This window comes from Tribolium castaneum, chromosome 10 (assembly GCF_031307605.1).
Source record: "Tribolium castaneum strain GA2 chromosome 10, icTriCast1.1, whole genome shotgun sequence".
NCBI classification, from domain to species: Eukaryota; Metazoa; Arthropoda; class Insecta; order Coleoptera; family Tenebrionidae; genus Tribolium; species Tribolium castaneum.
Window position 1 is genome coordinate 2,570,903 of NC_087403.1, and position 14,193 is coordinate 2,585,095.

General features: G+C 36.8%; 1 protein-coding gene across 4 annotated transcripts in view; it reads right to left on the minus strand.

Annotated features, from left to right (window-relative positions):
- Positions 1 to 14,193, minus strand: part of LOC657616 (uncharacterized protein) — a 135,756-nt gene that overhangs the window by 3,959 nt on the left and 117,604 nt on the right. For all 4 annotated transcript variants that reach the window (XR_001575056.2, XM_015981064.2, XM_015981069.2 and 1 more), the window contains 2 exons: positions 6,369 to 6,471; positions 38 to 218 (listed from right to left, as the gene is read on the minus strand). Coding sequence is in view for 3 of the 4 variants with exons in the window: in XM_015981064.2 (XP_015836550.1) it covers positions 38 to 218; positions 6,369 to 6,471 (284 nt within the window). In the remaining variant the exon portion in view is untranslated. The remainder of the gene's footprint in view (positions 1 to 37; positions 219 to 6,368; positions 6,472 to 14,193) is intronic.

Here is a 14,193-nt window from a genome sequence, read left to right on the forward strand (position 1 = left end):
TCGGACGAAAACAACTTTGGAATTTGATTACACTCACCGAATGAACGCGTAACCTTTTTCTTTAAACACGCGGATTTCTTGGATTATCCCGTACGGAAGAAACGTCTTCTGCAATAAATCTTCACACAAGCCGTTTGTAATGCCACCGCAATACACCGTGCAATTGGTGGCACTGCTTTGGTTGTAAATCTCATCAAACGACATCGGTTTTGAATTTGCTGGAAAACGAATCACCTTTAGAATTACGGTTTAGAAAATCCTCAATAAATCGTGTTATTTAAAGGACACGGCATGTTTCAATACATAAGTGAGTCAACAAAACAGCAAACGGAACTCGTGCCTCTCAAATATTGACAAAAAGAAAATTTAGAAGAACACTTCCCATGCCAATTTAAAAATATTCCTCTTTAATATGGACTGGAAAAACTGCGATTTAAACTCGTTAATTGCGCCAAATCGCTTCCTTAAAATATTTGTAAGAGTATAAAAAATACCATGCATCTACATTACTTGTAACATAAGGGGTGTTTAGTTACTGCAGTATCAGCAATACAAAGTTAGAGCAACACATAAACACCCTGTGTATGTAGGTTACGACCATTAAATAGGTTGTTAAGGCTTTTGGATGTAATTGTAAAAATAATCAATCGGCTACCTATTAATAGTCTAAAATGTAAAAAATATGTAAAATATATGAGTATTGAATGGTCTAGCTAACTTTTCAATTTTTATACGCTTCAGCGAATTACAAAAACCATAAAAGCCGTCAATTGATCGCAAAATAAAAAAGCATTTTCAATTTTTAATTGATTTAACGCGAAACTCGGTCCTCTGGACATTAAGTGATAAACATAAAATGTTAGACAATGTATTATAGGTGCATAAAACACGGTTGTTTTTTTATCACTCTTTTATGGTTTTACCCTCTTTATAGGTAAGTAAGTGTTTACAATTATAAGTTTTTAATTGGTTCTACAGTTTCAGACAGTCTTTATTGCAGTCCCAATTTAATCATATTTCACGGTCGCATAAGTTCCGAACCAGTCAACAAGTCAGAGGTTTAAGGAAATTGAAAAGTTAGCTGAATATTTGATTATAGAAAATATTAGAAAAATCTAAGATTAAGCTAAATTGTACATTCATTTGTATTCTATGGCAGTAAATAAGTATACGAAATTTTGTGATCGAAATCCAAAACCACTTACTGGTTTGCCGTTGCGTAAGCATCTGAAATGAACAACGGGAGATTTAATTCGAATAAAGGAGATGAGGTAATTGTAATTTTTGTATCGAGTAAGTGAAGCATCAGGGATCGGGCTGTATGTTTGGTATGCTCATAGGAAGCGCTCCAGACGGCCCATAAAGAGGTGCGTTAATCGAAACGAGCGATAGGGGTCGCATTAAAGTACCAATTCTAAATCACGCTCGGCTTTATCCAACTTTATATATTTACAGCAGGAGCGGAGAGGCAGTACCTATTGCGTCAAATGACCTTATAAAACGATATCTGTAAGTTACGACGGGCCATTAAAACTCCGCCAGGACAGTCTCAAATAAATAAGATCGACCTGAGTACATCTCTCTTTAACGACTGTTTTGCAGTGCGATTACGATTCCAAATGAACATTTAGTCGCGTGTTGGTTTCTCGTGACAGCGACGAAGGACCAAACACGCACATGCTGCGGGTGCCCACTGCGGACCGGCGACCACTGACACCGCCTCCATTTCCACGGCTACTCACTTTTCCGTCTCTCCTGATTTCAATACACCATGGCGCTCAGTCGCTCACACACGTGACAAAAATTCGCTTTCGAAACTTTAGAAAGACGCTGCAGATAGTGCAATCTGCTAATCGATGCAGGCAGGGCCGGCCTGGCTCCCAAACACGCTCTAGTCACAAAGAAAATAATTCAAATTCGTTTATTTTTTACTTTTTGTTGTTGTCCCTCTGGAACTTTGTTTAGTTTTCATCATATTTTATTGCGTCAACGGCTAGGCTGAGGCCTAGTGGTGATCCGGCCCTGGGCGCAGTTCAAGGATAATGTCTTGCCGTTTTCCGAATAATCGATTGTTTCATTAACTAATTGTCGTGGTATTGTCACCGGAGCAATCGATTAGCAGTCGATACAGGGCAATCATAGCTGCAGCGCGAAAAAGCCGCCGATGACGCGTTAAATTATTCAAATCAGAATAGGCGTCCGTGAGGATCAACAGTGTGTTGAAACTATGAATTCGGAATTTAGTTCGACGACCTTACCCAATGGGAAAGATTGGGTGGGCGTCAGGGTAAAAAGGCGAAATTTGGGGTTCGGTAGACGTTAGTTGGCTGGTAGTTGCTTCACGTATACGCATTCGCGATCGGCATCGGCACGAACGGCCATTTAGCGCCGGTAATCAAATCTGGAGCGCGTTATAGGTACAGTATCGTGACTATAAATAAGATTTACTTGACAGCTCGTTTTGTACTCCAACTTCGCTAGAATACCAATTGTGCATAATTTAGTGTATCGTATTGTGACTCAGAATTGGAAGAAGTGAAGAGATTCTCATAATGGCCGATTGCGGCCCCCGTGTTGCATGTTTGCCATGTGCAAAAATAACTTTTTATAGGAGTTCTTGGAATATGCATGCTACGTACCGAGGGTCATACAAATACATGTTTAATTAGGGGGCCAATCTCTTATTCAAATCAAATTTTTGTTTTTCATGAGTTTTTTGGGCGAGGCCGCGCTTAAAAATGCATTATTTCCACCGATATAAATTTTGCCCCGTTCTTACAATTGCAAATAAAAATTTGTATATACTCGGAGCACAAAATATTGTGATGTTGATTTATTACAAAAACACGTCCGGTTTAGGAAGCAGTGAATTCCTTTTCTTACGACATATGTTGGCTCTTCGTTAAATATGCAGGCTATATTCGCTTGCTCGACGCTGCCGGACATACATTTCCCGTTGTTCTACAGAAACGAGCCTATCATTTTCGCAAATTTGCGAAGGACAGTCTGTGATTTGTAAGAGCAGTCTAAGTGGAAAACTTAGCAAAGCCTATTAAAAGCATTAACTGACGACACGTTCTTCCCAGAAGGTGGGAATTTTGTTGGGTTTCACTGTTGTTTTGAGTCGATCTTCAGAAGAAATGTCAATTCTAAATTTCCCGATTATTAATTTTTTATAGCAATTTAGATGGTGTTCGGCGAAATAGCAATGACTTTTGGAACTGTACTGAATGAAATGTATGAAATAAATACGTAATATTTAATAATAATTTGGGGGCCACCAAAAAAGTTGTACCAAAAAACGATAGTTTCTTCCAGTGCATATTGTTGTTGTGCCTTATTGTTAATTTCTCGGGCCATATGGGAGATCTGTAATAGGTAAGAGTTTGTGCCGAGAAAGGGAAGAGAAAAAGGAGAATGTGAAGGGTGAAGCGATTCATGTGTGGATTATGAGGCAGGGTGTGTGCAGATCCGCGTGGGAGTATCGAGACGCAGCGAAAGGAATAAAGTCGGGTTAACGTAATATTTCGAATCGACGTGGTAGTGATTAGGTAGCGGCTGGAATTCGGTTCCGATTTAAATAAATAGGAAGGTGAGGAAAAGAAGGTGAGCGGGAAGTTAGATGGAAAAAGTTGTGGAATGATTTGAACCGGTCAGAGAAAAGGGGTTGTCTTTGAGCGGTGGAAGGTCCGGTCCGGCGTCTTCTTAATCTGGTGTCACCTGTGGGACAAGGGGCTATTGGGAAGACCCGAGACCGGATGGCGGATGCCATTAACTCAGTTTGACAGTAAAGTGACAACTTGTTGGCTTGAAGATTATGCGCCTGATAAGCGCGGTTGCGGAAAGGGCGGGAGGACACGGTCAAGATGCGGAATTTGGCGTCCCCACGGAGAGGTAGTGCGGCAGTTGGAAGTTTGGCCGGTGACCCAATCAAGGAGCGATTCTGGGACTGTCAGGAGTTATATACCTGCGGGGGGCGAAAGCGCGACCGCTCCTTCCATTATATATTCACATATGCGCTCGGGAGAATAAAGAAACTTCTGATTTGATGTATGGTGTATAGGTTTATAAGTAAAATAGCTCGGACGGTTTTATTTTAAAATCAAACTTAGCGTTTTATTTTACTTTGTGCACTGTTTATCCCGGATTTGCAAAAATACATTCGAAGAAAACAACAAACTTTAATGTTTTTTACCATTTGAATACAAATAAGTCCCCTTTCTCGCTCCAAGTATTATTACATTCTAAATAAATATTGTTACGCGACAAAATAACACCCAACACGTCGAGTAAAACAAAAGCCCTTCCGCTATAATTGAGGCTCCAAATACGCTCCTTACTTCTGGAGTTGCGCATACGGTATCATACCGAATTAGTTTTTGTTTATTTTACCAAACGCGCAAGCTGTAATTTCAGGAGCCATCAAACCCAAACAAAGAAAATATGGACGACGGTGTCCTTGTTAAAATATGGAAATGGAACATCTCTAACATACATAAGCTCGGCTATATATCCGAATGCGCATTCAATTTGACAATTTGAAACACAAATATCCGATGCACTCTTGCTGATCTTCCATCGCCTTTTATTGCCACGCCGAAATGACGGAAGGTGCTTCCAAGCTTTTACCGCGCTGCAGATTCCGCACTTCCTATTTATTTTTATTAGCTTCTAACAAAATTCAAAATTCTATTCCACAAGAGAAATAACCTTAACTTTGGACGTCCCACGTCTTACAGCCTTCTCTCAATTGCCACGTTCTACATCAATTTGACACTCTCATCAAATTTTAATACCCACTTCAGTTCTGTAAAACAATACACCTGTCATAACTCGTCAGCTTAATTCCTGTACTGACTCTTCGCATTAACATAGAACAAGTGGAAAAACGCCTTTTTGTCCAAAAGCTGGAGTTAACAAACATGCCGTATATCACTGCAGCAATGCTTAAAACTTATTAACTTCGCTTAAAGTTGGATTTAGTCGATTCATTTTTGTATTAGAAATGTAAAAACACGAACGCACCTGGGATAGTCGGCAATAAATTTCTAGCTGTCATAGAATTTCGTATTCAGATTTATTCATTAAAATATTACAACGATATTTCCTGTAATATTTGTCTTCTTCGCAATGTGCAAAATTATAATAAAAAATATTGCAGTGTTTGTATTTCATACATTAATTATAGCGGGTGTGGAGTTGGACAGGTGTGCTTAGGAAAATCAATGGTTATTTTTGTATGCGTGACTAGTGAGTCACCTTTTTGTTTTAAAATAAATGTTAAATACAAATGTTGGTCATTTTCATTCCGGATAAGAAACCGGAAAATTATACATACGAAATTTTCGAGCATTTTTTCATTTTATGCAAATGCCAACCCTGACATATTCGACGTTTTGATTTACACAGACTTAGCAAGAATTAAATCATCGTATTCCCAAACACAGCCATTGCATGATATTCCTACAGTTTGAAATAAGGTGGAATTCGGAGAATTTTCATAGAATATTTGCGAGAAATAACGCTAAACAGGTTTCATGTGACTATACGTTCAAGATCTAGCATTCAGATGGCGCTACACGACTCTTCCTTTTAGTAGCGAGATACGGTTTACATCAAAGAAAACTTGTTACAGTTGATTTCTTTTTGAAATAAAATATTGTACTACAGATATCACTGTTCTCAGCGAAATAAATCAGCTCAGTAACACGTCATTTACAGTAAATTCAGAATATTCGTTCATTAAAATAAATTTTATAGAAAAATCAAATTCGAAATAAATGCGTTCCATATATTTTATTAACGTGTTTTTTCATTCGAATGCTTCGAAAATAACAAAGTGAAAATAAATAAATTCTCGTTTTAATTCAACATGGGGGGTGGCATTTTATTAGATATAATTAAAAAATTATCGATGAAAGCGTACATTTTTGATGTATAATATTGAATTATGCGAAATAAATATATTTGAAGCAGTAAAAAAATGCATAAAATTGCATGGTGTGTTTACAAAAGCAAATGCAAAATTAATGTTGGGTTTTTGATGTTTAATTGAATACGGTCATTAAAATATGAATAGTTTTGTTTTTACGAACATGAAAGTAATTAATAATTGCAAAAAGTTGTAGTGGATGCAGTTTACGTCTTTACAATTGACGGTTGTTCATGTGGATCCGTAACATTAATAACCAAGTCTAGTGGTAGTAAAGTTGTTAATTGTTCCTGAAATCTCGGAGTCGGGCATAAAACTAGCAGCCTCGCAAAGCTGGTGTAAATAAAAGATAAAAGTTTATGTGTTCGAATCATTGATTAGTTGCTGGTAATTCAAAGAGGCGGTGGAAATTAGCGTGGAGTTTGGCGGTCCCTACCTTCAGATTTGGGTGCGGGCGGCTTCCTTGTCGCCCAATTGGTGCGAATGCTTCGGCTGCCCAGCCACTGGCCGTTCATGGCGTTGATAGCGCTTTCGGCCTCCTAGAACCAACAAAATGATATTAAAAAGAGTGGAAACAGCGGCGTATTGTTTGAGCAAATAAGCAAATCTAGAAAGATAAACAAAGCAGAAATGTAATGACAACACGCCGAGTTTGAAGAAGTGCAGAATTTTTCGGTAGATAAAACACGTATTTTTAATAAACGCGCCGTTAAAGGGATAATGAGTGTGCGAAAGGGAAAAACGCAGTAAGGCAATAATAATTATCTAAGTGTTTGTAATCTCTTTAGGTTGATCGAGTGGCAAGTGGGCGCGAGGCGTCGAGCGGCAGTTGTTGGGGTTATTAAGGCGAGGCTGCATCGGAAAGAAACAATTACTTCGGCACTTGTTTCCGATGGGGTCCATTTTTTATTATAGAAATGTCATTTAATCTAGACAAAAGCGGCCATAAGCGCAAATGAAACGTCTAAAGGAACGACATTCACAAATAGGTAGCGCGATTTAATTCTATCTGGAACACCATACTTGTTGCAAAACCGTACCGTTGCGGTTTGGAGAAATGTTCTCAGATTACACGCTTCCGATAAAGGTGGGGGAGTTACGACATTGCTGCTCCCCCGGCAATTTCTTGAACTGTTCCACGGCAATCAGCCAAATAAGACGGTTGTCGTCTCGACATGTGTTTAGGTATTCCCCTGCCATACGCACACGTCATTGCCGACGAATCAACAATTTCCCTTTTGGATGATCAACCAATTCCCCGAAACTGAATCAACAGACTTATTGTCCCTTATCTATGGAATTGCATACAATTACCGTTCAATTCCGGATTACGTTAAGCACGGACTTGCCACTGTGGCCCCGATCAGGGCGCATTTACGAAATGGACAGCGTCTTTTTTATTGCCGCTGTTTCGTTTTATTTGTGTTGACGTCCTTTTCAAGAATAACAATAAGTCACGACGAAATTTATTCGCTTTTTCCGGCAACTTGACAAAACTTGACTGGTCTTTTGCCGTAATGCGTGTGCGTGCGTTCCAACGTGATTTGTTAATAGTTCTGGATAAGCTGATTAGGGAGACAACCCTGTTGAACTTTGTTTTGATACGTTGTTGTTCATATTTTAGCCTAATGGTTTTCCAAACAGCGGCTGCATTCGAGGGTACTTATAACTCTGTTGATGAAAAAGAACATGTTGGAGCACCTGTTTTCAACAAAATTTCATATAATTTGTGTACCTTTACGAAAAAAATTACCCTATGCAGATCGTAAAAACTCGTGTGTTCTAGATTGATTAAATGTCAACTGGAACGAAAATTAATGTACAGTGTAATAGTTTGTCATAGAGGGAAAATTAAATTAGAAAAGCTTTGCGCAAATTTAGATCTCGTAAAAGACATAATTACGAAATTCCACCAATAAAAAGAGAGGCGGCGTAAGCGCAAATTATTAATGCCGGATTCCCAAAATCAGAAGTTAAAATTAAATTTTTCTGTTTATGACATTATCATAATAATAACAGTAATGAAAACGATAATAGCAATCGTAACAATAACTACTAACTGTATCCTTACGTTCCTTTAAACACCAATTCCACCCTGTTATTAGCAACAATTCATACAAAAAATCCCGTAAACGTCCCGCTTCACTTTATTACTAGACATGAACGAATTACACCCAAATGTTTCGGTGGCTATTTATAGTTTAAACCTAAGTGGGATGTAATATTGATCAATTTCAACATTAAATTTGGCATAACTGTTGAAAAACAATGTTTGTTTCATTTAATATTTGAAAAAGTCCCGAGCTGTTATTACAGTGAATTGTACGGACCACTTGTAAATATCCAGTACTCCACTGCAAACAAAATAGAACGTCACTAGTGTGCAGTTTCGGTATTATTTTCGTTATTTAAAACCCGAATGTTCTTTTAAGAGTCTGCTCTGGTGTCGAGTTTCGTGTCGTTGAAAAATACCGCATCTACCTTTCATCATTCGCAACATTTAAATTATTGAAACAAACCCAAACCAAAAGTAAACACAAACACTTGTGACAAGTTTAATTTGTTCGTCAAAATCAACAACGGTTTATTTTTCAACCGCTGCAATAGACTGTATTTTTACCGCAGCAACATAAAAGAAAAATATTAAACAAATTGTGGGGTAATACGTCGGCTGGAGGCAAAAATTGCCAAAGGTGCGGTTGGAGAAGGAAACAATAATCATTTAATGACAGTGGCCGAGCGTGGAAGTTCGTGATTGTCGGGTTACTTCCCAAATCCTGGTGATAAGCGATCGCAGTAAAACGCTACTTGGCGAGATCAGGATGTGTCCATTAGTAAGTAGGGTCTAATTTTATAATGAGACTGTTTTGGGCGGACATTTTGGGATCTTTTCGTTGTCCGGTGTCAGCGAATCAATGGGAGCGATTTCCACTTTTTATGAATTATTTATGAGTGGGTGCAATTTAGTGGAGATGGAGCTAATTGCCGGCATCCGCTATATTTGGGGTATTAATAATTAACGGAAAATAGTGCAGCAGTGGTCCTGCGGACCGGTGTTAATGTATTACACACGGAGTTATCGTTGCCGTTGATTAATTATAATGCGGTCGGCATAATCTGCATAGGGTTTCGCCTGAATCGATTATTCCACGTCAACGTCATAACGTGTTCACGTTCCCACTCGACCGTGCCATCAGGATTGGGACCCCGTTTAGTCAACAACGGAAAAGGCTGGGCCGTTAGGGCGCCCATTTGCTGTGTATTACTTTTTACCTTCGCAGACGTACGCTCGTGCAGTGTTTTAATAAACTCACGTCTATCAAATTAACGCTTTAAAGTAGAGAAGTTCATCAGCTGCTATTTTACGGAGTTTCCTTTCATCGGGATTTTCACGCCGGATGTCGATATGCTTCCTAGACTTCTCATTTTTTCTTTGACGCGTTATTTTATTACCGGTAGACGTCAATTCCACCGATTAAATTTACAAGATTTGCTTTTCTCATTGCCCGATTCAGCCAATCTCAACGCCACCCAATCGTTAACTCGAACACAACTTTCGCAAACAAAAATACTCCACTTAATTAGTACTCCCAATAAATATTGAAATGAAAGGATTAAATACCCATAAAGTGCAATTTGGAAGACACTTCGAAATCATAAGGCTCATCCAATTTCAGTTTGGAGCTCTCACTGAGAGGTACTTGCTGCAGCTAAACTTGCTGATTTTATGGATCATATAAACTTCATATTTTGAGTAACGTAAATTTTGATGCTTATACAGATATTTTCTCCAGTAATAATTTAGGCAAGGTTCGCAAAAAATACTGAAATAACACAATATCAATCCAAGTTTCAGTCATTCAGTGGAAATAAAGATACTGGATACTGCCACTAGCCCGGCGCATCCACCATTTTTCGCATCAATTGAAATAAAATTTGTAATAATGGTTTTAACGCATTTGTTATATTATAGAATGTAAACAAAATAACAACATACACATTTTTTGATTCGCTCAAACAAGCAGCACAGAAAACCAAATATTGTTTAAATCGTAAACTTTTTCTGCTAACAATAAAATATTTAACTGCACTTTTGTGAAATTCTGTTTTAATTTTTAAAAAGTTCGTTATTTGAAACACATTGTTGGGATATAATCAATACGTAGTGCATATCTCAGCCAAAGCCATTAGCGATTCCAGTAATTTAAATTTTTTAGTTTAAATATTTAATGCTTCAAACTCTGGTAAAATAGTTTTTCAGCTATTTCGATAGACGCTTCCGATGCCTGCAATATCAGGTTACTTTTTTTCATAATTAATCATATTTTACGTTTCTTACATCAGAATAGTATAAATATAAATTGTCATCAAACGATTTGGAAACCCGTAATTTTGTTATTTTCCAAATAAGCCTTTTACTTACAATATATTAGATATTGATCTTTGCCAGTAATCCACTTGAAATGATATGACGTGGTGAGTTTACGAGTTATTCAACTTTCGTTTCGTACGTCCTGATTTAGCTGTCAGAACGCGATTAGAAAAATGTGTATAATCCTGATAAAAATCAGTCTTGTTTGTTTAATCGTTTTCTTGAACCACAACAGTTTTGCTTTATTATATAAATTGTTAAAGAGAAAAGTTAAAAAAGACATAGTTTTTCTTGGATGAGATCTTTTTGCCGGAATAAAAGCCTGGCAACAGTCCAGCATTTCGCAACGCCAACATTTTGTTATATTGTCAATGAATACTCATAGAAGATACTAACAAATTTAGAGCTTTTAAATTAGTCAAGAGCAAAAACTAAATAAATTTAATTAAAACTGTCACAAGATCAATAAACTGGCTCTGTGTAAATAGCAGGTTCAAGTATATGGACTAAGTGTTATTAAATTTAATTCACTTTCGGTGAACCAAGTTTCGGTAATATAAACAACTTTGCGAAAGTCCGCAGATTTTAACAAGTACTTGACTATTTGTTTCGAAGACTTCTCACGTTCAACGAATATTCCAACTTGCCGGCGAACACACGGTTCATATTCATGTGGAATTTCTTCTTTCTAATTTTGAATTCGGCTATAGCAGATTATATTTTATACATTTGTTAAGCGTAGTTAAAAGTTAGTATAATGAACATTTTAAATAAAATAAAACCAAGTGCCGCAGGCTAAATGGTATTAATTTTGACTTGTTTGTTTAAACATGTAATTGTAATTCGATTTACGTATAAACAATTTAATGGTTGTATGTATTTTCCTCATTTCCTTTGTTGCTTGGTTTTCGGTAGTTTTTCAGTTTGCAAAAATCGCTGTCTACCTATGACAATAACACGAATCCAAATGTTCCGCTACTTGTAAGATAAATTTAATAAATAGCTTGTATTAATTGAATTAATTTGCAGCCATAATTTTTGCATTATTTGCTGATTTAAATTGCAATTTCAATGTGAGTAATCTAAATAGTAATTAAAATCTGCAGCGGTGCTGTTTGAAAATTAATGATTTCATATATCATTATTAATAATTTTATTCATTTCACATGTGCCGATATTTTTGCAGTATCAGAAGTAACCGCCACATTTGCAGTTTTCGTTCGAGTCGCAATTGCAGTATTAAAAGTAAATTTAAGATTCAAATTTCACAAAACGCAGAATTTAAATTCAATAATTGCAATAATCAGGAAGTTAAAAGAATTAACCGGGATTACATTACCGAACTAATTAGATTTTTCAGCAAATAATCGGAAGCGGAATATGGAGTATAACTTTTTGTGAAAGTTCTGACGCAATTTTTTAACCGACCAATTGTTAGTGTGCTCCATAATTCCGCTACTTTTTTTGAAACAGGATGAAATTGGTCTAATTTTCCCCATACAAATGTAAATTTTATTTTTTGTAAATTTCGGTATCCGCTAAACTGTAGAACGTGTTGTAATTGTTTGTGTTTTTGTTGTGAAATTTCCCACTAGGAAAAAAGTGGCCGCCACCCCTATATTCAATTAATGTTTACAAATGTACGTGGAATAACAAATAGGGCAATAATTAATTCAGACTTAAACAAACAACAAAAGAAGATTGAAACGCATCATTTTGCAATTATAAGCGAGTGTAAAAATTGGTCGTCAAATGGAAAAGTTTGTCGAAACTCTTTACTTTCCTGTGTTAATAAGTCAAAGTTTTGAAATAATTCGAAACTAATTAAACTATTTTTAAATCAGTAAAATCATCGGAGAACCTTATTTGAAAAGTTCTGTAATTTTGGTTGTTAGCGAATGGTGATGCGAGCGATTTTTTATCGGATGATATACAGCTATAATGTAATTGTAACATGCGCAATTTTGATTGAATTTTAATTAAAACACCAATAGAGTAACTTTATTAAATGAGGATTTTATTGAATTTTAAACTTTGAGGAAGTTATGAAAGCTCCGTTACCGGCTTATTGTTTTTATTGTCAGGGAAAACTAAATTATAACAGTTTTAAAATTGTTTTAATCCCAGCCAGTGCGGGAAGGGCTCCCGAAAAATTAATACTGTTGTTAATTACAGGTTAGTGTTGCTTGATATTGTATAAATAGACCGATGGAAGTTATATATTCTTGTTTACTAAAGCGAAATTTGGTCGGGATGAATTTTAAGTGAACTTTCCAACAGTTTCCTAAAAGAATTTAAATTATTAAACAATGCATAATTTAATAAAAGTCTATAAAAGTTTATGAAATCCCAATGCTCTTTAGTCTTGAACAAAATTTCTGATTAAGCAGCACAAAACCTCAGACCGACTTTGAATAATTGCTTGAGCTTGGCTTGATGCAATATTTTTATTTCGAAACAATTATCGCTCGTTTGACCTGTGAAGCAATATATCCTTGTTGAAGTTGCTATGATGGGTGCACACGAGGCACACACGGCTAAAGCTGAATGTAGTTATAAAAAAGGGAAAGGAAACGTTTAATAAATCCTTGAGTGTTATAAACGTGAGCAATATGATTTTTGGGGCTTGTTGGTGGAATTTTAGCCGGAGTTGCGTTGTTTGTACTAATTTAGTTGTAATATAAGAGTGTAGGTAATGCAGGTGGGAAATGGACTGTAACTGCGAGACCGTAATGATAATATGAAAGTATGAATGTCATGGAAGTGCGGCATGAGCTTTTGTATATTTGTTTGTAAGTCGGGGCAATACTTAGCTGGAGGCGTTCTGACATATTTCTTAATGCTAGATTTTCGAAATTGCAGTCTTTCTAATTATCATCCATCCCCTTGTTACATTACCGAAAGCCTCAGGCGAAGGCTACATACAGTTAACGTGTGCCATCCAACCCTCTGTTTCTGTCGACTGACTTAGCTACGTTCAACCACAGAACGTTAAAAGGGAATTCTAAAGAGCGAGCTTTATACACGGTTCTAGTTCTCTACAGTCTTAATAGCCCTCATGATACTTTTTGTTCCACATATTATAAAGGGACCTCAAACTTAATGTGGTAATCCGATGGCAACATCTGGACTTTTATTTTTGCATATGTTCCTAAATTTTTTCCAAATTAGATTTAAATGCAAATTTGTCGGGATCACAATTTTATCAGTTGCTGTTGCAATTTTACGATCGAGATAAAAGTAATGCAGCGCAAGTTTGGAATTACATAAAGAAATACGAATGTATAAATTTCCGAGAGTGAAATAAAAGTGCAAAGGTATGAATGGATCTATATCCTGGCAGACTACCGATGAATGAAAAACCGAAGAATGAATGAATCTTTTCGCTCTCTATTTATATTGAATCGAAATTTTTACACTGGCTGCGCACGGCGAACTATTTTTATTTGTGTTTACATGCATCAACAGATTCGGAATATATCCGATTAGACGTTATGGGCCATAACTCTTAGATGAAAATTTTGAACTTGCTCGGAGCCCGCAGTTAAATTTGCATCAAAGGTCAGTCGGCTTTTAATAAACGTTAAAACTCAATTCATTATTAATGTCTCAACGCACAACTTGGAGCGTGAGTTCAGGTAAGATGCTCACGATTAAGCTGCAAGCTGCAAAAGCTAGGCAGACTAACTTGGCCGCTTTATATAAGTTTCAAGCTAATTAAGCATCAGACCGACTCATTGTGTCAATGGCATCCTGTCATTTGAAAATTGCTGGATAAATGGATACAGTCGCGCAGGAAACTTTGCCAATCTGATAAAGTGTAGAGGTTTCCATTGTCTGATGCTGGTTGATTCCAGGATTTTGCAGTGTAATGCAGTGACGGCTCGTG